The sequence below is a fragment of the Sphaeroforma arctica genome (assembly GCF_001186125.1).
Source record: "Sphaeroforma arctica JP610 unplaced genomic scaffold supercont1.615, whole genome shotgun sequence".
NCBI lineage: Eukaryota > Ichthyosporea > Ichthyophonida > Sphaeroforma > Sphaeroforma arctica.
The window spans coordinates 9,145-32,685 of record NW_014039943.1 but is presented as its reverse complement, the minus strand read 5'-3'; the positions used below and the strand labels follow the sequence as shown (position 1 = coordinate 32,685).

The 23,541-nt window shown below is 46.2% G+C and overlaps 4 protein-coding genes across 4 annotated transcripts in view; 2 read left to right on the top strand and 2 right to left on the bottom strand.

The window, feature by feature from the left end:
* Positions 1-1,411: 1,411 nt before the first annotated feature.
* SARC_07629 (hypothetical protein) lies at positions 1,412-8,057 on the top strand. The gene is made up of 11 exons (XM_014298424.1): positions 1,412-1,696; positions 2,204-2,332; positions 2,885-3,023; positions 3,424-3,550; positions 4,291-4,465; positions 4,965-5,168; positions 5,760-5,953; positions 6,254-6,459; positions 6,968-7,107; positions 7,329-7,477; positions 7,819-8,057. The coding sequence occupies exons 1-11, from the start codon at positions 1,478-1,480 to the stop codon at positions 7,940-7,942; spliced, it is 1,806 nt and encodes a 601-aa protein (XP_014153899.1). The 5' UTR covers positions 1,412-1,477; the 3' UTR covers positions 7,943-8,057.
* A 526-nt stretch (positions 8,058-8,583) lies between these two features.
* Positions 8,584-9,738, bottom strand: SARC_07628 (hypothetical protein; the record flags this gene model as incomplete). The annotated part of the gene is made up of 2 exons (XM_014298423.1): positions 8,584-9,194; positions 9,420-9,738. The coding sequence occupies 2 exons, from the start codon at positions 9,736-9,738 to the stop codon at positions 8,584-8,586; spliced, it is 930 nt and encodes a 309-aa protein (XP_014153898.1).
* A 2,392-nt stretch (positions 9,739-12,130) lies between these two features.
* SARC_07627 (hypothetical protein) lies at positions 12,131-14,884 on the top strand (the record flags this gene model as incomplete). Its single annotated transcript, XM_014298422.1, has 5 exons — positions 12,131-12,883; positions 13,042-13,075; positions 13,246-13,370; positions 13,742-14,316; positions 14,565-14,884. Exons 1-5 carry the CDS (start codon positions 12,438-12,440, stop codon positions 14,882-14,884), a joined length of 1,500 nt encoding a protein of 499 aa, XP_014153897.1. The 5' UTR covers positions 12,131-12,437.
* Positions 14,885-15,674: 790 nt separating this feature from the next.
* The window catches only part of SARC_07626 (hypothetical protein), a 9,476-nt gene continuing 1,609 nt past the window's right edge, over positions 15,675-23,541 (bottom strand). The window contains exons 2-3 of the mRNA XM_014298421.1: positions 22,796-22,922; positions 15,675-21,765 (exon numbers count right to left, since the gene is read on the bottom strand). Coding sequence (XP_014153896.1) covers positions 16,158-21,765; positions 22,796-22,922 — 5,735 coding nt within the window. The 3' untranslated portion in view covers positions 15,675-16,157. The remainder of the gene's footprint in view (positions 21,766-22,795; positions 22,923-23,541) is intronic.

Sequence of the window (23,541 nt, the reverse complement as noted above, 5' to 3'; positions counted from 1 at the left end):
CAAATTAGTCAATACGGTGTGATATGGTCTCATGACCTATGTTATCTATTTCGTAACGGGTACCGATAATTGAGTCATGTCTTGTGCCCTGAGAACTATAAAATAGTCCGCATTGATATTTTTAGCGGCATATAAAAGCTGAGTATTTATTGTTCAAGAATCTGAAAATGCAAATATACCACTCTGTGAGTTTTCTTTCCTAAGTATGACAATGGGGACGACGTACGAATTTGTGCCCTTTCAGACACTGTCTCAATAATTAATGAACTCGATTGACCCATTCATCAAATATCGTCGCTTGCAATATGTGTCTTCAGATGCGGTGGCCGAAGCAAATGTCATATATTGAGAGAGCAATTGTTTGCAATAGTCGATCGATGAAACAATTCCAATACTGCGTGGCTCTTAGCCCATGATATTATCCAAAAAAGCATCATTCGATACTGCTCTCGCTACAATTGCTCGCTGTGGCATAAGTTCGTTATTGTCCAATGTATTCGAAGGTAGCTACGGGGCGCTATGACGAGCAACTATTGCTACATTTGGCGGTCGGAATGGGATATTCCCTACCTATACACTATTGTGGACCGAATGTCAATAAAAGCTTTAAAAAATTGCGGAACACTGCCCGATCTATGCAGAGTGCATTTGTGTTATTTATCCATGGTCCCCTACTCTCTTTACTCTTTAGAGAGATGGTAGTTGAAATACGGCTGATCGAGTGATCGTCCGAAGAACTTTATCGGTGTTTATTAATTTCTAACAATCAAATACGATCAGGATTCACTGATAGGTTTGTTAGTTCAAAAAACAACCTCAAATTGACAGTTGCATACAAACAGGATAGTGGATATCATAGTTAAATATTGCAAGTACAACCCGTCATGTGAGAGTTGGCCAGGTACTCTTGCGGTCCGGTGAAGCACCACATGGCATATCATATATGCAGTGAATACCGATGGCGATAGTTGGGATACAGCTCCATTTGATCAATACTCGACCTGGAAAAAAATTGTGAAATTTGTGTCTGATCGACTAATCGTGATTCGTGGGAGTGAATCGACGCCCGATTTCCATATTAGGCAGGAGCTGTGTATGACTCAGTAGCTTCAACTGTTTTTTAGTGTTCTATGATTTTATTTATCCACAGTTGTCAGGTTTTCTGGAATTGGTATCAGCTTTTGAAATGTCGTAAATTTACAGTCAGATTGCCTGGATTCGGTATCAGCCTTTGAAAAATTGTAAATAAGCTTGAAATGTCGTAAACTATCTTTTATCTGAGTGGTCGGAAATTGGGGGATTGTAAAGGTAAACAATCTTGAACGCATACCCGTATATGTTCAATTTAGAGGGCTATGCCGTATACCATATATGTCTGTTTAATAAATATCGGCTGCGGCAGTCACTAACTTACACACATATTTACACTCGCACACACACACACACACCGCACAATCCCGAATACATTATATACACAATGGCAATCGAAGCTAAAGTCAAGTCCTTCATAGAGGAGACTCTGCCCACTGATCTTAAGAACAAGGCGTGGACGTGGTTAGAAAAGGGCAACCTATGGGAATGTGCCAACATCATTGGCAACTACTACAATGATGACGGCAAGGACTCCCGCGAGGCATGCCGTGCGATAATTGACGACATCCGCGCACACCAGGGTGAGAAGGCTAAGACATCTGAGGTATGGGTTGTGGCATACCTTTATACGACTTCAACGTTGAATTATACCTCTGGCTTTATTCGTTGTACATATTGTCAGTATTCTTGCTTTGGTCGCAATTATTGTCAAGGTTGTCATACGCACATATCCACATGCTATTTCTGCTCCTGATTTACACAGCGCATCAGATTATTCATCATCTGGATAAAACTTTAAGCGGTACACGTCAATTTTTCGTCGTTAAACATTGTTGCGTTGAGCATATAAATACACCGATGAGTTCATTGCAGCAGTATTTGCCATAACCGTCAGATTTTACGTAAAAGAATACCTGGAAATTGACCAAGGAAAGTGTGTACTATGAATGATCCACATAAGGTCATATTCATCACATCCTAAAGTAGTCGTCAGTCAAATGTACTACGGCATACTATCTGTACAACCATAGCCCAAGCATAGCACACAACGAACTGAGTGATAGTACACACAGCACGCACAAATACTAGCCTTTTTCACATAACTACACAGGCCACCACCATGGTAGTGTTTGGAACGTCAGGATGGAGAGGTGTGATTGGTGAGGACTTCACATGTCTCAACGTTGCCAAGACATGTCGTGGTATCATCGAGATGATGAAGACCGACGATTTCCTCAAGGTAACTATATGAGTGTAGTGCTGGTAAGCTGTTAGCTATGTTACGTTGCGTATGGCAAAGTGCACATCTACTACAGCATGAGTATATTTATGTAAAATATTTCGTCTGTAAATACATAGAATAATTTTTCGAATACGAATATACACACGTATATGCATATATGCATATTATATATATATATATATATATATATCTGTGTCTGTCTGTATGCATATACATATAATATATATATATATATATATATGTATATATATATATGTCTGCATTTATATATGTCTGCATTTATATAAATGTTCATATAGGGATTAGCCGTTTGTCTCGATCGAAATATATGCGAATGACTATATACCTGTTAAAGTACAGGTCAATGCTCGTGTGGAGTGGTGTATTTTGCTCAATGGGCACAGGTATATGTATAATACATCTGTACATATTTACAATATATCTGTATTTTTATATGGTATATCAGTATTTATGTATAATATAACTGTATATTTGTATATTTCCTACTTATCCAGTACACACATATTCTATACCACTGCATCCCAACAGCAAAATCACTACACAAGCTTCGAGGAGGTAAAGAGCAATGGTATCCTCGTATTCCGCGACAATCGTTTCATGGGTGATGATTTCATGGACGTTGCGATGCGCGAGCTGGCCGCAGAGGGTATCAAGATATTCTTTGCAGGTGCGTACAAGCGTGCATATATATATATATATATATGTGTGTGTGTGTGCTCATATGTGTGTATCGCACATGGCGTCGACATTGGGCATACCTTACACATCATTTTTATATATTTACACAAATGCACCAGTAGGAACAAATGTCATGCGATAATCTTATTTATGTAACGTAGTTGCTGTACAAATCGGACGTATGCACATTGAGGCGTAATGTTGTTGACTTGTGTATATTTGAGTGCGCCATTCCACGCCACCGTGTCAGCGCTCCCCGACATCTTCGCGTACACACGCGTGCTGTTCAGTATCACATTCACTATTTGACACGCGTGTGTGCATTCTTCTGTTCGCATCTGTACACAAGCGTATTTATCCATCGTTTTATCTTATTCGCATTTGTACAGGTGAGTGCCCTACTGGTGTGGGATCGGCATTGGTTCCGTACCGTAAGCTAGCTGGTTCGTTCAACTTCACACCGTCACACAACCCTATGGACTACGCCGGTCTTAAATTTAACCCTGCCGATGGAGGGTGAGTCATAATATATATATATATATATATACATGTATATACATATATAAATGTATGTATGTATATATATGTATATATATATACGATATATATATCTACACACATATATATAATTGATAAATATATAGTAGTGTTGAGAGTGGATATATTGAATATGGATATGTGGTGGAGTGGATGGGATATGTATATATATATATATATATATATAGCAAATGGGCGCCTTAGAATATAAAGATATCTGGATGGCTCTCTACTTGCCACTCTCTCAGTGGCATTTCGATACGCACACGCCTGAAACACTTCAGTTGACTATCGGACAAGATGTTATGTACTTCAAATGCACAGACACGTAAGTACTTCATATGCACAGGCACGTAAGTACTTCGTATGCACAGACACGTAAGTACTACATATGCACAGGCACGTAAGTACTTCATATGCACAGGCACACAAGTAATTTTATATGCACGGACACATATGTGGTGGTGTACGCTCTTTCGTGTATTACAATCATAGACCAGAACCAATGTGATCGTTGTGCGTCTGCATGTGTGTGTGTGTAGGTACATCTTCGATCCGAAACAACAAGTGTCGTGTGCGCGCAAGGCCGCCAACGCTACCTGGTGTATGCTTGTACATGCACAAAAGCACACCGCCAATATACAGGTGCAGGTACTATCGTGTGACATACTCAGAGTGTCTATTTAACGTTCTATCCCGTCCTCCCTATTACTTCCCAGGCCAGCAGATGTGGATCTGACCTCCATCATCCAAGAGAAGGCTAACAACTACATGAAGGGTGGTGACTTCACACCCTCAACCGCAGACTTCACCTCACTAAAGACCGACATCGATGCCGCAAAGGAGTTTGCTGTGTTCATGGAGAAGAACGCTATCGTGTACGACATGGACAAGGTATGTGGTCGCGTTGTGATCCGTGTGTTTACGAATGTGTGCCACGCTCGTAGAGAGATCAGATTTAACTTGTACAGGCGTGTACGGTTATCGTTCAGCTATATGAGGCTTATATGGATGTGTTTATAATATGTGCGTTTATATACATGTGTCTTTATATACATGTGGGTTTATAACATGTGGGTTTATATACTTGTGTGTTCATACACATGGTTATTGATAAATATACCTGTGTTGTTACATGTATGCGTGTATTTGTGTCTCTGCGTGGTCAGGGTTTCAATTGTGGTGTCCTCTGATGTGGTCCTATCTGTGTGGTAGTACTTAACGTCTGTACTCACATGTAATCTGGTGCTCATCTCGCGCAAGGGTGCATCCTCTCACTTCCGTAGTTCGCAAATTCTAAAACCCTAACCCCCCCCCTCCTCTCTCTCCCTCTCTGACAACCCTATAACTTTAAACCCTAAACCCTAACCCCCAATCACTACCGCCCACACAGGTCCGCAGCTGGCTCAAGGAGAACAAGACGGACGTGTTCATTCTCATCGACAACATGCACGGATCTTCCCGCGGGTATCTGGAGGCGTCTCTGGGCGATGGGCTTACGCAGGAGCTGAAGGATGCGGGTGCTCTGAAGTTCATGAACACCGATACGGACTACTCGTTCCACGGCGTTAAACCCGAGCCCAGTGCCAAGAACAATGTAGGTGTCTTGTGTTGAGTTTAAGGACAATGTAGGTGAATTTTTTGGGTATAAGGACAATGTAGGTGTCTTATGTTGGGTTTAGGGACAATGTAGGTGTCTGTGTTGGGTTTAAGGACAATGTACGTGTCCGTGTTGGGTTTAAGGACAATGTACGTGTCCGTGTTGGGTTTATGAACGATCCAAGTCTGTGTGGTGTGTGTGAATCAGTGGGAGTGGTAGGTGTAGGGTCCCTAGCTGGTTGGCGTACAGTGTAGGTACTAAGTACTTAGCTTGGGTTTATAGGAGGCCAGAGGGCGTTGATGGATTGTCTATGCATACACTTACGTGAGCTTCCAGCAGTATGCACTGTTTGATTGTTTGAGCAGAGTTAGTCCGTTGTGTTGCTATGGTTACAGTGAGATAGGGCTTGGGCACAGAGATCAGGGGTAGTGACAGGAGCGTTATGATTCCACCACACGCTATTATGTATTCTATACGCACTCTCAGTGACCACGTACCCTCCTATACGCAAATCACGCACGTATATCTGTACTCAATCACATACATACACGTATACATATACACTTCCACACACACATACACACACAGGCACCCCTCATCAAAAAGCTCCAGGCCGCCAACAGGAAGTACACGCTGTGTGCTGCGCTCGACCCCGATGCCGATCGTGCACGCTTCGGAGACGCACACATGGACGTTGATATGAACCGCTTCGGAGCCATTGCATACGGATGCATTCTTGAACACGTTAAGAAGGGAGGCATTGCATCTACCGCCCCATCCAGGTGAGTGGTTGCGAAGTCTTTTGGGATGGATCGCACATGTGTGTGTGTATGGGCGTAGTTATGTTTGTATGGATTTCTGTAGGGAATGACATGACAGGTAAAGGGTTTATTGGGATGCATCGTGCACACACACATTTGTGTTTGTTGTCTTATATGTCTTATATGTATATTTTTTTGTTGTCTTATATGTGTGTTATGTGTGTACACATACAGATATGCACGCACATATCATACACATAGCTCACAACCAACACGAAAACCCTCGTCCCCACATCTGTCCCGCACTCTGTACGAATACAGTGACTTCGCACTTGAGATTGCGAAGAAGAATGGGCAGCGTGTAGACGAGTTGGCTGTAGGGTTTAAGGAGTTCCGCCCATCCCTCAACAGCGGTGGTGTGATCGAGTGCTTTGAGGAGAGCGACGGCATTTCATTTGCCGGCCACACCCTGGATAAGTGTGCTATGGCTGGGTGCATTATGGCTATCAACACACTTGTGCTTACAGGTGAGTCTTATTCACCATACAAGGTCTCTTTCCGTACCGTGTTCGCTATACAAGTGCTCTTACTGTACCGTGCTCGCTATACAAGCTCTCCTACTCTACCGTATGCATCATACGAGCTCTCATACTGCACCATATTGAGTATATATGCTCTTGCTCTCTCGTACGCTTCGTTCATTAGTTGCTGTATGCGTGCGTGTTGCTGATGCTGTCGTGGGCTATTCATAGTCTGTATTAGTCTCGCACACAGCACTTCTTGTCGATATCCTGAAAGGTGTCCTGAGGCTTGCGTGTGTTAGAATACAATGTCTAATGTGCTGTGCACTCCAAATTACTACCACGATTGGAATTTTTAGGGCGTGCAGATGTTGATAAACCCATAGAGCTGGTGTATATATATATATATACCTCTGTGTGTGTGTGTGTGCCAAATATATGTGTGTGTGCACGTGCATATACACAAAACATCAGCAAATGACAGTCCACTCACCCGTCTCCTCCATCGCTGCAGGCAAGAATCTCTCTGAACAGTACACGGAATTACAGAAGAAGTACGGCTACTTCTACCCAGACAAGGCCGGTGCTGATGTCAAGGGTGTGAGTGTGGAGGCTTGGCAGGCATACAAGGCCCAGGTTATGCAGGCTCTCCAGGTATGTGCGTGGGTGTTAGTTTGGCCAAACTGCTGGGAATGAACTCAATGTGTGTGTGCGTGTGTAGGCAGTCACACTGTGGGCAGGCCAATGGCTGTGTAAATCTGGTCTAGTAGGTTGAAGTATTGTAAACGCGGGATCTAATAAGCTACTGTATAATCAGGTTATATAAACTGAGTCCTGACCTCTGTCGTTGGCTCTCTCGTATCTGTATCCCACAGCACAAACTGTACAAAATGGGAGACAGCGTCACAATCGATGGCAAGGCAAAGGAGATCACCTCCATCAACATTATTGACGGCTTAAAGGTCATCTTTGCCGATCGCAGTTGGATCTTGCTTCGAGCGTCTGGAACAGAGCCCAAGTTCCGGTAAGCATCTAGTCTTTGTCGACAAATTGATCGTTTAATTATAGCGTGATATGTGGGTTGGTTGTGATATACGGACAGCTTCGAATCCGTTTCTTTTTGTGGGATTCCAGAGTGTTTGAACTTAATGTATTACCTAGATGCCAATTTCCAACAAACGTTTTTGTAGTTCTTGCCCCAATACAAATTCAACACCGATTCGTATATACACCATCCTCTAGCGTGTCCACTATGCACTATACACTCAAACGTGTGTGTACAAGTGCAGCGATGACTGCAATATTACACATTCACAAATTCATGTTTATCATGCGCATATGTTCATACCACACTGTTTTCATCAGTTACTACTACGAGGTTGTCAGCGACGAAGCGTTGCCAAACGACGGCAAAGCGGTACTGGATGCTTACTGCGACGCTGCGGCTGGTATCTTAACAGCCGCGAGAAAGATTGTTGACGGCAACTAGAGTGGAGTCGAACCTTTTAAAATAGGGTTGAACCTCTACACTTAAATAGAATTCTCAGGCGAGGTAGACTGTACTTGTGACCTTGTCGAAGGAAATAAAGTCTTGATAACAATTGTTGCTGGCGTACGTACAATTGAATAGTTGTATATTTGCGAGAGTAGCCAATGCTACCTGTATATTCTATTCTTGGTTCCTTCAGTGAATTTATTTGCCTCAGTCCATGAAGAGCATGAGTACGTGCTTCTAGCCACGGTAGAGTGAGGGAGGGGGAGACACAACGGGCCTATATATAATGAAAGCAACGACAATCACATCAAACCGTGATAGATAATTTAATCTTGTGACTGGGCAGATATGCAGAGAAATAACTGTAAATATGTGGAATTTCTATACCCCTGTATATTAAACTCTAGAGACGGACTCGTATTTTGCTTATAAATGAGTATCTTAGCGTTTGGGGCTGATTTTTTCGCTCCTCGAGTACGACTTACAGTGTGACCTGGCCCTAAGTTGATGCTCCCTACATGATTCTTCTCGATGCTATTCCGGACGTAGGCGATTGTATGGTGATACCTGCGTGATACTCTCGAAGAGTTGTAATCTGCCGCTACAAAAAGAGCTGCAGTTTAGAACTCTAATGATCAATTCCGATAGGACGCCACCGCGAAGCCTTTGCTGAGCAATAAACCGTTCTTGTCCCACAATGGTGGAAAGATGACCTTGCATGGCAAAGAGAGCAAACTGTATTTCGGGACGGTTCCCTGATAAGCGTAAACCTTCTCGTCAAAAGGCACTATGGTTCCTATGGAGTTCCACGCAAGAGGCCTGAAGGTGTTGTGTCGTAGCATGAATGTTGAAACGATTCTGTGTTCGTTTATCACCTCGCACAATCCACGCTCGTAGTATGAAGCTTTGTCGCAATGGCAGGCGACAAGCCTAGGCCAATAGGTGTACATCAGCTCCTCAATAGTTACCACCACGTGCCCTCTCACTTGCAGATCATCGGCACAAAGAATAGTCACAAACTGTTCGAGAGCTTTTTTCATAGAATTGCACACTGTGACTGCATCTCTTAGTGTATACTCTATTTGTTTTACGACATCGACCACCTTCAGTTCATTCTGGTTGCGCAACATTGGCGGCAACATCGCCTCGGCAAAATTTTGCATCCGCTCGGGGAAGAACTTCGGATGAGCCTTGTCAGTGACGCTTTGAACGTGTGCAATGGCGGAATGATTGCCAATCTGTGAGTCTGTATATATCAAGTCGTGTGTGTACATGTGCGTGGTGTTAGTCAGTATGTAGATGTTGAGTGGGTAGAAGTTGAGTGGGGTCCGAGGCACCACGGATATGTGCACTACTCACTTCTAAGTACGGATAGACAGACACACTCTGCTCATGTTCTTATTGATAGCTCAATCCGGCTAGTTCGTAAGAAACATTGTAAATTAAAATCATTTTTTCATATGATACTTACGCATGGCATTGTTTCCCTGTAGCAGTTCGCTTGCGATAAGTCTACCATTTTTCAACCGTTGTTTTTGCTCAGTCAAAGCGCGCTCGCTTTGGGTCACACACCGATTGTATTCTGCGATCTGCGAATTGGCAGCTAACTCGGCTTTAACCAGGTTTTGTCGCTGTGCTTGCAGAGATTTCCGATCGGCATCGAATTTGGCACGTTGACAGCGCAGCTGCTCATTTAGTTGCTTGACCTCGTTAGTGAGCCTAGATTCGGTCTCGCGATATTGCAAGTTGGCGTGATTTGCGGCGGCTTTACTGGTGTTGATGCGATCCATGGAGTGCTCGTTAATTGTGATCCCCTTTGCATGCCTAACTTGACACTCTTCATATTTGAGATTCAGAGAATATATAATCACCGTAAGTGCAAGAGAAATTGCTGCTTTGTAGTGAGATGTTTCAATCTGGTCTATTAAGAACGCACGAGAACTGTCAAAACAAATGCCCAGCAGTATGTACCAGTACAACCTACCGATTCTTTGCGTATCTGATCGCAAACTCTCTTCCATATAATCTGCAATATTTGAAAGTTGCTGTACATACAGTGCGCGGATTTCTACCCCTTCCGCCTCCATATTTTTCGATCTAAACCTAGTCAGTATTTGGTTTATAAAAAAATCCATATTGATACCGAGTGTGCGAGTGAGCGGACTACAATAGAATTGGTCTTGTTTATTTCCACAGGCAACCGTCGCCCATACCAGTCCAATCTGCACTTTTGCAACTAAAAGCGCGATTGTGGTACGGGTCTTCAACAAAGAGCAAATATCGTGGTATGCACATTTATAGCCAATATTAAGTTTGTGATGTTCGTACAGATTGTATTTTTTTTACCGAGTAGGACTATTATATTAAATGTTGGGTGCATGCATTCAGTAGTTATTGGCCTTCAAAATTTGTGAGTCTATTTCCTGCTCTCGTGTCAAAAATAGTACGTGATAAGCAGATCACATCACAAAGAGAGCGTTGTGTATCGCCCTATCGGACATGATATTTATTTTATCAATTTTGTATTTATCTATATTCTTTGACTAGGAGGCTTGGCAATCAATATATTTATATTAAACATGATCGTTCGGTGTTATTATAAGCATCACGATCATTAATGCCTACTTTCGGAATATCCAACTCAATTCCTTTACAAAATGATCTCAGCGCACAAAATCTGGGAATCAACAATTGTAATATTTCTTAGCTCAATCTTTTGACGCTCGTGAAGTCATAGGTGTATATTGAAACAAGGTTGCCACAGGGAAAAGCCCTAGTGGGCGCACAATTGATTAATGCTCGCGAAAATGCTCTCGGCGATTCATGAACTTATAATAGCACATATATCGAAACAACGAAAAGAAGACTTGAATATAACAATTTTGTATTCGGCAACGAATGAGCTATTCAGCGAAACAATATGGGCAATACCCTTTGACTTACCTACGTCCCCTACGGGTGGAAGGTAGGTTCTAAACGGGTACTTTATTTTATCAACTACAAAATTGCAGATAGGTTTTCGGATATCAGGTGGCGTGTACATGCATCCTCCATGCAAAGGTAAGACAGATTGATTCGTATTATAGGCCAAATTTTGATTTATACATATCCGCGTCATATAACATTTACATCGGTAGGCAGACAATGAACTACGTACCTGTGGATGTTTTGAGGCTTCTGATGCACTTATTGACTAATAATTGTCACACCCAGGTGCTAGAAATGTCAAGTATGTCATGTCTTCAAATTTTGTCACGGCACTTGCACATGCTTCACGCCCTTCGGCCACTAGGCACTTAGGCAGCCTCAGGTATGTAAATTTAAATATTTTACTATTATATGTATCAATTATCTGGAGTCAGAACTCAATAGTCAGGAGTTCGGAACTGTGAACCCGAGAGGGTGTCATCCTGATACCAGTCTTACCAGATACAATGATAAATACTGAATAAATACTATAGTCATAGACTGACTGAGCCCTCAGAGACAGCCCTGACAACTGACAAGTCACAAGTCACCAGTCACAAGAGGCTAAACAGTAAACACGAGTAAATAGAACAAAAATACATGTTCGTAATTATAATTGCACATAGTCTTTCTAGAGATTTACGCATATTATATTATAGTATAAAATATAATAAACCACCATTGTAGTGATTGTAGTTTGTACCATACATAAAACAATAAAGTATAAAGTATAAACAATTAAACATTGCATTTGTCATGTTTTTTTTTCCACGAGAGATCTCAGATCAGTGATCACCTTTCGGAAGAATCTAATTCGTAGTGCTCGAAATTGATTAACCAGTTATTTTGATCGGATAGGAAATAAACAAACAAAAAAACAGAATATAAAAAATACAAAATTCCATAGTATTGATTTTCATTGGTTGTATTTTAAAACAAAACGAAAAACAAAACAAAACAAACAAAAATGTCACATGTGTTCGTCGTTCGGTGAGTATGTAATTATGTATGCAAGAAAAACCTAAATATAAACTGATACGTTAACTAAATATTTAGCTGAGAAATGTGTCACGGTATGATGTGCTATTGTTGATTCTCCATTGTTTGAACAGCGACAATAGCCAAATTTAGAAACAGGAAATGGGGTATTAAACACACTGTTCGAGACTGACATCCTATTTATTTGAAGTCCATTGTCCCGTGGAAGTATTGTCAATTACATTAAGTATGTCATATAATATATGATTGAAGTGACAGTATCTTTCAAGAGATAATCACAAACCAGAGTTTCATCGTACAACTAAATGCTTCGCGATATAAATCAAGCGATGCAGTGTTTGTAGTTTTTTCTGCGACTGTGAACGCTCAGCAGTAGATTCAGATCATATAGGGCGTGGAGAAATGAACAGGACTGACCCTACGAGTTCAGCTTTCAATAATATGGGCGTCTTGCTATTCGCACTGATAATATTATCTTTTCTATCAGTGTCATGTGCACATGAGCGAGTAGAGCGGAAAGCCAATGAAGAAGATATTCAGCTCGGCAACGAATAGTAACCAATTTAAAACTAGAAATGGACGAGCTATGTTGTGGACAGGATTTCCATATAAACAGCGAGATGATAAAGAGTGGGGTAGCGATCAAAACATCCAAATTAGCAAAGGCAAGAGTTTTGCTGCATCTGACAGAAAAGCATATGGACACACACCTATACTCATCGCATGGGATGAGGATTTTTTAATTTCGGTCGCTTGTGTAGATAATGTGCGCAAGCCAAATGCAGCAGGCAAGTTGCGATGGTCTGGAGACACTGTCATTCTCACTATGAGTGGATGCGGAGAATATCGCTCGTGGTCCATGGGGAATGGCAAAGACTACTGGAATGCCTTACGCCTGTATGCGCTGTATATGAAGGATGAACACGGTTTAGCTTCCAGAAAATCACCTTCCTGGGCGTTGAAACCCTAGTATGTTAGCACATATCAAGAAAGAAATAACTTTAATGGTCCCTCTACGGAGGGTTGCGTATGTCTGCCATTTCCACATACGAGATTTTGGCGATTACAAGTTGATTTTGAATCTTCTCCTTCTTGCCAGTTTTACTTCTTCGCGATTTTTCTTTCAGCCTAAATCTCATCGTCGAATCAATGAGAGAGTACGTATGTGTACGCGATCATGAGTGTATGTATCCGTCTCAATACATCCACAACCCCACATATACGTCTGTTAATACTACTTTAAGTGGTTGTGGTTATGTCCATAACTTCTCGTGTCGAACTTGTGATTGTACTGACATTGTGATATTGAAATGATCATTTTGTCGTATCAGGTGGAGCACTTACCATTACAAGGAGAGCTTCACATACGCGGATATAAACAGATTGGTGCCGACCTTATTCCAGAAACTTGGCATCAAGAATGTACAGAATGGCTCAGGTGGCTGGGGTCAGTACGGTATGACATTTTTGCATATGTTCACTAGTATTTCTTGTTTTGAATCTTGCTTCGGTCACAAGCATGATTGGTACAGCCACACACGCTTGCGCGGATACATAACCACGCATCGTGTATAGAAGTGGTGCTAGCATAACTTTCAGGATAAGACATGCAGCGCAACGGCATCCGTACTTGGTTGAACAGTTGCGAAGGATTCCATATTATGTTGCAGAAAACAAGAACTATATATGTATATTTCTATAAACTTCGACGGCAATGATCGCTTTCTGTAGTTGTGTAGTACAGTCCTATGTCTCTGTACATAATCTAATAGTATAGAATGTAATCCTCTAATCTTATCGCCACCTTTGTCCCTGGTTTCTATATAGGTGGGGCATGGATACCAGGACTGTCAACCGCAAAAGGCTTGTCTCTGTCAATAAATTCAAGCAGTTCAATAAAACATTGAAAAGCGAGGTCCTGCGTACTATTGTTTGGGGTGCACTGATGGCCAACTGGGAAGATTCGCCAATATCCAGCACAGTGGGCTACTATAGTCCAGCAGGCTACAGTCCTATCTCCTCGCAAATATCTGATGATTACCTACTCAAAGGCAATAGCAAACTACAGCAACACGTGCGCGACACAGTTAAAATGCTCAAGGGCTGGGGTGTGCCTGGGTTGAAGGCCGACGATGTGAGTGAACTGACATATCGGGTGAAGGATACGGAGCAGCGAGAATGGACCAAGATTAACCATTCAATAACAAAAGAGAACAGTGATTTCGCTTACCTCAGATGTGCGTGTGGGTTGATGCAAGGGTTTATGAATAACATAGTGGGGATGAACTCTATTGTGACCAGCGACCCCACCGGTCAGCAACTGCGACATCGAATCAAGGCTATCAATGCGCTGAATCTGGGAGGTGCCGCTATACTCGGAGACTATATCGAAGTGAATACAGGTATGCGGAATGTGATGTCTTTTGTTCGCAAGTATGCAGAATGCGATGTCTTTTATTCGCAAAACAGAGCTATCTATATTTTTAGAACAATTTTGTCGTGCTTAATATCCTATCTTGGCAGCCAAACAATAACCTCGAACACCAGTGAACTTAGCCAGGCCTGTCATATTCAGTAATTAACTCTGAATCAGGGCACATAAGTAAGAAGCATTTCCAAGTCTGAGGCGGTATTTATCTTTGATGTACAGATGCAGAAGCGGATGGGCAAAGGAGCAGAGTCCAGGGGAGAGACCTCTACGATGCTTTACCAAATGGTTATCTGCAAAGTGTGATCGGATTAGGAGCTGTGTTGCAAACGAAGTGCTCGAGCACACAAGCACCCAAAAGTTACGAAGAGTGGTTTAAAAAGTATCATCAGTGGCAATTGAGTGATGCAACAAAAACCGCATGGAAGAATCATCAGTACTTGAGGTGGAAATCCGATGAGAAGTATGAAGTCAGCAGGGGTGATTTGCGGGTGGTCACCAAATTCAAGGATAGCAGGTATATAAGTACTACTGAGATGTAGATGGCGGTATTGAGAAGGTATATTATAGGTCTCGGTATCGAGTCTTTGGCTGGAATTAATGTTTATATAACATGTGACGTGCGTGCTCGACTGGGAAACACGCACTCGGGCCGTCATGAATCGACGGGTCAATCAACTGAAAACGAAATTAGTAATCACGAGTGAACATCGCCGCGGCACTAGTTAAAGCGTGTGTCTACGCTAGCGTGGAAAACGTCTGCGTTGGTATGTGATGGACACGGCGTACGATTTAACAAAGTAATTAGTTACGATGAGATTCAATAAAGGAAGATGCATTGTAATCCAACAGCGATACGAGTCGTATGCGTGCTACCGATTTCTTATTTATGTTGTCACGGTTGCACACCGATCCTACCGTCTATATGGTCGTACAACCGGAGTATGACGTCTCAATTCAACCACGTGAGTGGTATACACACTTGAGTGATATGTAACTGCCCACGTTGCAGTCGGCCAGAAACTCTGAGCACTCACACCCAGCTTCCGTATGTATTGGAATGGCTGGAAATTGAAGGAGCTGGACGGTGATGTGAGAAGGTGCCAGTCCACTGGCGATCTGTAGTATCAATATAATGCACACATGCACATCACACACAGATACCATATTGTTGTCTGCTGAAGAGTGTGCATATACACCACTGCCAGAACGCACGCACAACTATCACTATCTCCACCACACAATCGCATACACAGCTAATCGATATCGTAAGTTAGATTCCCGCTGGACTGGCGCACGTCTCGTCAGACCGTGTTAACAATTGTACAACTCGTGTATACTAAAGGCAGTCCACCGTTTTTTAAAGTTAAATTTATATACACAAGTTTGTGACTAGCCTGTTTAGAACTATAACAAAGCTATCTAGAGAGGTGATGTACCTCCGACTTTCCTCCTCCCATTGGTGGTTACCGCGCAAGTGGGGCGCAACTGTATACTGTAGCATTGATGGTCCCACCAGTACTACGCGAGGGCATGTTTGCCTACACCGCTTCTGTGCGGTTTAAGAGGTGCGTGAACGTCCAGGCGCAGTGCGTTGAGGCGGGTTGATCACCCACATGAGCTTCATTGGAGTGCGTATATCCCCGAGAGCATACATGTAAATACATCCCATGTGTTGGTAATGTCATGCGTGGTACCACGTACATAAGCGACAGGTGCACACAGTCCCATGCTCAGCCCGTCACAGCACTCTACCACTACCAAGACGAACGTTGCAACCGCCAAAGGCACAGTGAATGCAGAGACCGTACACAGCTACTCCAGAAAGGACAGAGGAGTGGGCTTGGGCATGCCATCCATAGACATCAGGTACTTAGTAACATTATAGTCTGGGTCTGCCCTGTACCGGTGGTTCGAGTATAAGCTGGCCTTGAGATTCTCCGCCGTGAGCGGGATCCGCGCGAGTTCACCTGTCTTGCTACTGTGCGAGTGTGAGCGTTTGCTGTGGTGCTTGCTGACCCCATGCTTTGACGCGCTCTTGCGTGCACCTGAGGTGTGTCCCTGTGCTGCGGCCGCCTCAGCCTTAGCCGTCGCGCGCGACTGTTTGGTCCCCGTGGGCGCAGCCCGCGCCGTGATGGGGGCGGCAGCGGTGGTGGTTGCCATGGGAACGGCCACCATGCTCACGCCCGCCCCAGTCCCGCCTGTGGGCGTGGGCAAATAAGCAGTAGGGGCCATCCACATCTGATTGGACCCCTGCGGTGACGCACTCACCTTGGTCCCCACCGTCACCGCTCGCCCGTGCTGGCCGACATATATGGGGTGTATGTACGCCCCACTGGCGGGCTTCATGCTCATGGTGCTGGTGTTGTTCGCGTAGTTGTTGGCCTGCATGGAGCTCGCGCCAAACACACTCGCGGGCTGTGCCTGTGTGGACAACGCCATCACTTGCGACGGGGCCTGGGTTGTCTGCGACTGAGATCGCACCGGCTGCACATACTGCACCTGATCGTCTTGGGCGCGAGCCATCACGTACCGCTTCTGCTGTGGTTGCTGCTGGTGTTGGTGCTGCATGGCGCTGGACACGCGCTTGTTATCCTTCGGCACGTTGAGCGGTGGGTTGGTCGGCTGCAGGAACGAGTGCTGCTCACCACCGCCGCTGTAGGTGCCCTGTCGGGGCGACAACAGGTCGGTACCCATGCTGGGGCTGAAGGAGTGTTTCTGCTGCTGCTGCTGCGTGTACTGTGGCTGGTCCGCTAGAGACGCCTGCCTGTTCATATTGTACATCACCTGCTTGTACACAATCGAGTTCGAGTTCGCCTGCGATAGGGGAGTGCCTGGATGCTGCTGCTGCTGCTGTTGTTGCTGCATGTTCTGTAGGGTATTGAGTGCGTTTGGGTTCAGTTGGTGTGGTCGAATGACGCTCCCCCGCTCATCCTCGTCCATCGCGGCTTCCGCCATGGACCGCTTGCGCCCGCGAGACAGGTTGAGATATTGCGGCTGCTGATCTTGTTGCAGCAACGGCTGATGTAGCTGCACACCCATCTGTGACAGTGAGCGTCGCATGCTCGACCCGTCATGTGCCTGCACCTGTTGTAAACCTCCGCCCTGGTTCGAGTACTGCCGCTGATAAGGCGACGCTGCCCGCTGACTCTGCTGCTGCTGCTGCGATTGCCCGTACATCACCGGTTGCTGTGGCTGGGTATTCATCTGCTGCAGCTGAGGCTGTTGTTGCACAGGCACATACGTTTGGGGCTGTTGCTGATACTCCTCTTCGCCCACGCCGTGCTGTCTGCGCGGCGCGCCAAAGCTCGCGGGCAGCGGCGCTGTCGCGTGCTTCCCGCTCTGCTGGTGCGTGTTCCGCCTGTGCAGCAGCGGCTGGATGTCGCCTGACCCGTACGTGCTCAGTTGTCGCTGAATAACCCCGCTATGCAGAGGACTGCCAGTGCCCCACAGCGCCTGTTCCAGCAGGTTGCGACTGCCCCTCTCCTCGGTCCTGTCGCTTGTGTTTCGGTCGGGCTTCTGGCTGTGTTGCTTGGCTTGCTGGTGTATGGGCTGCTGCACACCCCACGTGTCGCCGAACCCTTTGTTGTTATTATTGTTGTTCCGGTTGTTATGCGATGTCTGCCCACCCACGCCACGTGCTTGGTCCGTGCCCGGTGTAAACGTCTCCAAGGCCACACCGCCACCCCCGGTACCTGTACCGAACTGTGACTTCCGGCGGGGCGGGGCGGCACCAAAACTTATGGGCAGCGGTGCAGTAGACCGTTGACGCTCAAAGCCGAGCCCGTGCATCTGCTGCGGCTGTTCCTGTTGCAGCAGCTGCTCTGGCGATTTCTGGGTGTGCAGGTGCGAGTGCACCCCATGTCCATGTGCGCGTGACGACACTGCAGGTGTCCACACACGCGCCTCGGCACTGGGGCGGTACGCTCCTCCGGGCGACGATGAATCCTGACGCTGTAGCTGACCCAGTTGGCCCAGCTTTTGGCTGGTCAGCATAGCCGTTTGGCGCCCGGCCCCAGCCCCAGCTCCCACACCAACCCCACTGCCCTGGATATTCCCGAAGCTATCCCGCATGCCCCCTTCCTGCTTCTCGCGTTCCCGTGTCGACGGTGACAGAATATGCGGCTGCGGAGCGGCGTGGATTGGCGGTGTGCGTTCATAGTACTGTCCCACCGAGCCGCTGCTGGCGCCGGTTAGTCGGCGCGTGGCCGTCATGTGCGACGTGGGCTTGACCATGGGCACCGACGAGCGGTGGAACAGTTCGGTACTCAATTGGATGTCATCGCGGCCCATGCCGACGATGTTGGCGCTGCCACTGATGATGCTTCCTCCGCTCAAGTTCAACACGTCCACGTGCGCGTCCTTGTGCGTGTTTCCGCGCAGTTTCTTCTTGCTCTGTGGGTTGCCGCTGCCGTTGCCGTGGGTGTTGTGGCCACGTATGCGCGAGTGCGAGTGCGTATGCGCGTACACATGCGAGTTCTCCGCGGCGATCGCCGGCGTGATGATCACATTCGCACTGGGGTAGCCTGAGTGCACGTTTCCGTCTCCATTAGCGCCCCCACTCAACCCGTCTCTGGCCATGGGCACAACCGAACCATCTATGGCCCTCGCCCCCGACAACTTGACCAAAGCAATTCCGTCGTGGTCGTGCGCCTGCACAGCCACATCCGTCTCCGTATCCCTGTCGGTCTCCGTCTCCACAGCCGGCATTCCCATATCCGTGTGCAACGCACCGGGCGCCAAACCCCCAACACGCACGTGTCCGTCGCGGCCATCGCGCACACGCGCGTCCTGCTGGGATGTCTGGCGTCTGCTCAGCCCCTCTACGTCCAGTGCGCGCTCGCGTTCTTGTCTCTCGCGTATGATGCGGTGCTCGCGGTTGCGGTCGCGCTCGCGATGACCCTCTCTGTCGGTGTCCATCTCCGCATAGTCTGTGCGGCTGGCGCTGGCCACACGAGATTCAGCTGCCAGTGAGTCCCTATCGCGCTCTAAAACGCGTTCGCGTTCGCGTTCGTGTTCCCGCTCACGCTCACGTTCAAGGCCGCGCTGCCTGTCGAGTTCTAGTTCCCTCTCTCGCTCAGCCTTCACCACCCGTTCGCGTTCCAATCCAAGTAAGTGTTTACGCTCAACACCCCTCTTGCGCTCGCGCTTGATATCTTTGCCACGCTCGCGCCCACGCTCACGTTCGATTTCCACATCGCTAGGCCCGAATTCAGATGCCATATTGCCCTCTAATTGACCCCCCCCGCCTATCTGTCCTGCAGAAGTCACCGTGGTCGAGGGTGAAAGCGGTCGCGAGGGAATGTTCCCAGGGGCTGGGGAGAAAAAACTATTGATAGTCGGGGCGTACCCCGTTGCCAAGTGCGTGCTACCTACACTCTGCGCTATCCCGCCCGTATTCCGATGGCCCAAAGGGGATGGTGCCAGCATGTCGTGGTTCACATACATGGCACTGTTCCCACCCACGCTATACGCACCTGGGTGGCTGTGGTGTGGGCTTGGAGGCATCACACGCATGGTGTCGTGGCTGGAGGAGCGCCCCCCACTTATAGGCATGTGTGAGAGGGGACGTTGTTCTCGCCCCATATCACGCTCATGCTCGCGATCGCGCATGTCGCGGCTGTCCCGGACGCCGCTACACGCATGAAGATCGCGCGAGTCTCGGTCTCTGTCGCGGCCCCTCTCGTGCTCTCTTCCCCGCGCCACCTCGCGTTCCCGCGCACGCTCGCTTTCGCGTGCACTCTCGCGCTTCCTCTCGGCCTCCACGCCTCTCAGGTAGTCTGTGACCCCCGCAACATTCCCCAACGCGCCGCTGTCTTGCGCGCGGTTGAGTCGCTTGGTTGCCGGAGACATTGCCATACCTACAAGGTCGCCCGGGGGTGTCTGCGGGATGCTCACATTGGCTCCCTCCGCTCCCACCACCAGCATGCCATCCCCGCTTTCCGTCCCGGTATTCTTGCGGTCCAGAGTGTTGCTTCCCCCCAGCCCCAGCCCCCGGCCCAGGTCCAGGTCCCCATTACCCGACATGTCCACGTCTACACTGCCCTCCACCGCAGACACACCGTCCCCGCTGTCGTGCAGCATGTTATCGCTCTCCAACCCGCTGGAGTTGACCATCGCGCTCGAGTCCAGGGCCGTGGACACAATGGGTGGGCTGATGGGGTCCGTGCCAATGACGTGTGCACGCGAGTGCGACGCGTGCTGTGCCTCGTGCGATGCGATGATCAGGTCGCGTTCGCGGTGTTTCTCCCGTGTGCGCTCTCTGGTGGCCTCGCGCGCATTCGCTCGGTCCATGTCGCGGTTGCCCATGCTCAGCCCCATGCCGCTCATGCTATTAATAGGCGTGGGCGTCGACGACCACCGCCCCGCCAGCGACCCGGGATTGGGCGAGAGCGAGGCTGTGAGCAATCTACTCGGCGGAGCAGCTCCCAGATCTACTCCGCCTACTCTGCTCCCGTTAACGCCGGCTCCTCTGCTGCCGTTGCCATTGATCGAGCGCGAGGAAGGGCGAGGGGAATGTGTGGTGTGCGTGTGGTGTGAGTTGTGTGTGCGTGTGCGTGAGCTCTTGCTGGGGTCGTCCATCCCCCCGCGCGCGTCCACCATCATCGAGTCTTCGCCGCGCTGCACGGGTTCCGAACTTCCACTGCGGTGTCGCCCCAGCAACCCGTGGGCCCCCTCGCCCCCTCTGTCAATACTGTCGTCGCTCCCGTTGTTGTTGGCTCCGTTGTTGGCATCGATGTACCCCAGATTGCCGCCGCCGTTGTTGAGGTGTGTATGGCCGATAGCGCGTGAGGCCGCCAACACCTGGCTGACCTCGTCATTGGCGTCCTTATCCATCTCCGCATGCGTCGAGATAGCTTCCCCCCCATCGTCCATGCCTCTATTTGACATGTGCCGTGTCATGTCAGTAGGGCGTGCGCGGATAACCAAATCATCGCCCCTGCTAGAGGGGCGCGAGGCTATCCACACCTTCCCTGTGGTAGTCAGCGGTTGTATCAGCTGAGCGCCCGTCATGCCTTTAGGCTTGGACACATACACGTACTTGCTCTTGCCCTGGTTTTTGGACTTGGGGTTGTTGCTGCCGCCCCCGTTGCCCATTGCGCCGCTCTTTGGGTTTGAGTTGCTGATGCCACTGTTGTTGCTGTTCCTGTAGCTGTTCTGGTTGCTAGTCGCAGTGTTGTCGTTAAGGTCCTGATTTCCCACGCCCTGCCCCTCCGCACTGCCCGTGGCCGGGCTATCCATGCGCGAGTGGACATGTACATGCATAGACGTATTAGTCTTCCCCATATCCGTATCTTTGTCTCGACTGCGGGTCATGTTGTTGGTTTTGGTATTCGAACTCTTCGCATTGCTTTGGGCCGGCGACCCCGGAGGTGGGACTAACGCCGTCCCCATCCGTGCAAACGACAGGGGATTCAAAACTCTGTGTGCAAACAGACGATAAACTTAGTTTTTTCGCTAGGAATGATGGGTAATAATTTGGTACATAGTAATGGAATGGCAATTGATAGCTATCGGTAGCTCAGACGGGTGGCACTCACAGTTATGAGACATCTCTTATATTCCATTCCAGACTCGGAAACTCTGTCTTGCTGTCTCGGCGAAATATACACACACAAATACGAACATAGAGCACAGAACAAAAAGCCGCATGTGAGCAGATGCTGGTATGCACAGATAACCAGTTAAATAAACGAAATGCGTTCTAAACAAACATAAACATAAACATAGGCATAGACAATGATATAAATAGACATGAATGTAAACATAAACATAGACATGAATTATATATATATATATATATATATATATATATATATATAATGTAAATGTAACCATAAACATAAACATAAAACCAAACATAAATTATACATATATAAATAAATAAGTATAGATATATAGATATAAATATAAAAATAAAAATAAAAATAAATATAAATACATATATACATATATACATACACACACACGCACACACACACACACACACACACACACACACACACATATATATATATATATGTATANATATATATATATATATATATATATATGTATATATATATATATATGCCCATGATCACACAGCACTGCGAAAATGTTGGAGATAATAAATTTAAAGTAAAGTAGGATTCCTCTAAAATTACACCTATCACTACATAATGACATACGTATATCTATATATATATATTATTGCCGTAAGTGCCCTAATACATACAAATGCATGATGTCGTTCGACTGGCTCAATGCGAAAGTGAGTACAGAAGGTGTGGCTTTTCCCCAAAGACTTAAAGGATGAAAATACTTTACCAATCGCGCGGTACAGAGTACACGTCTGCTTACCCACACAGACTATACAGTGAGTGGAGTAGAAGATAAAACCCAGACACTGGTACAATTAAAAGAAAAGTATCTAACTGACACACCAAAGAAACGGTTAGAACTTCACTTACTGGCATATTTCCGGCCTGTTTGTGATCATTTCTCTAAACTGGTACGCCGATAAGTACCGCAGACGGCACGACGTTATTGTTCGAACGCTATACTGGAGGGGGTGGCCGTATGTCGCACACATGTTGCCTGTGCACGAATCAAGTAGAGGTCATGAGCGTGCGGGAGAAGAACGATGCCTATGTAGGATCAGTTAGCAGCTGGTGGTACAGCGCGCAGTCCGGTATTAAGTACGACTATAAGCGGGGGTATGCATAAGGATATATATATATATATATATATATGACATTCGGGTTGAGGAGGAAAATAAAAGGTATAATGTTGGAAAATTTACGCAGCATAGATCATCAGGATATGCAAAGATACAAAAGCAAACGAATTATGAAACGTGCGTACAAACGCTTGCAAAGAATATCCACGTACACCACTAAAGATTGAAGAAAGGTAGCTAAAATACACTGTAAAGTCTCATAACAAGTGTTTGTACTGTCATCGTTAAAAATAGTTCAAAGTGCGAATCCTAATCTAAACTATATATTTACATATATAAATATACATATATATATATATATGTATATATATATAAATATATATATATATATATATATAGTATGTATACATATATATATATATATATAATATATATATATATATATATATATATATATATATATATATATATATATATATATATATATATATATATATATATATATATATATATATATATAATTATATATATATATAT

What these genes read in the sequence shown, in the direction of transcription:
- SARC_07629 (XM_014298424.1), top strand. Translation starts at nt 1,478, where the DNA reads ATGGCAATCGAAGCTAAAGTCAAGTCCTTCATAGAGGAGACTCTGCCC. An exon ending in AGAAGGCTAAGACATCTGAG is followed by an intron (nt 1,697 to 2,203) that starts GTATGGGTTGTG and finishes ATAACTACACAG; the next exon opens with GCCACCACCATGGTAGTGTT. An exon ending in AGACCGACGATTTCCTCAAG is followed by an intron (nt 2,333 to 2,884) that starts GTAACTATATGA and finishes GCATCCCAACAG; the next exon opens with CAAAATCACTACACAAGCTT.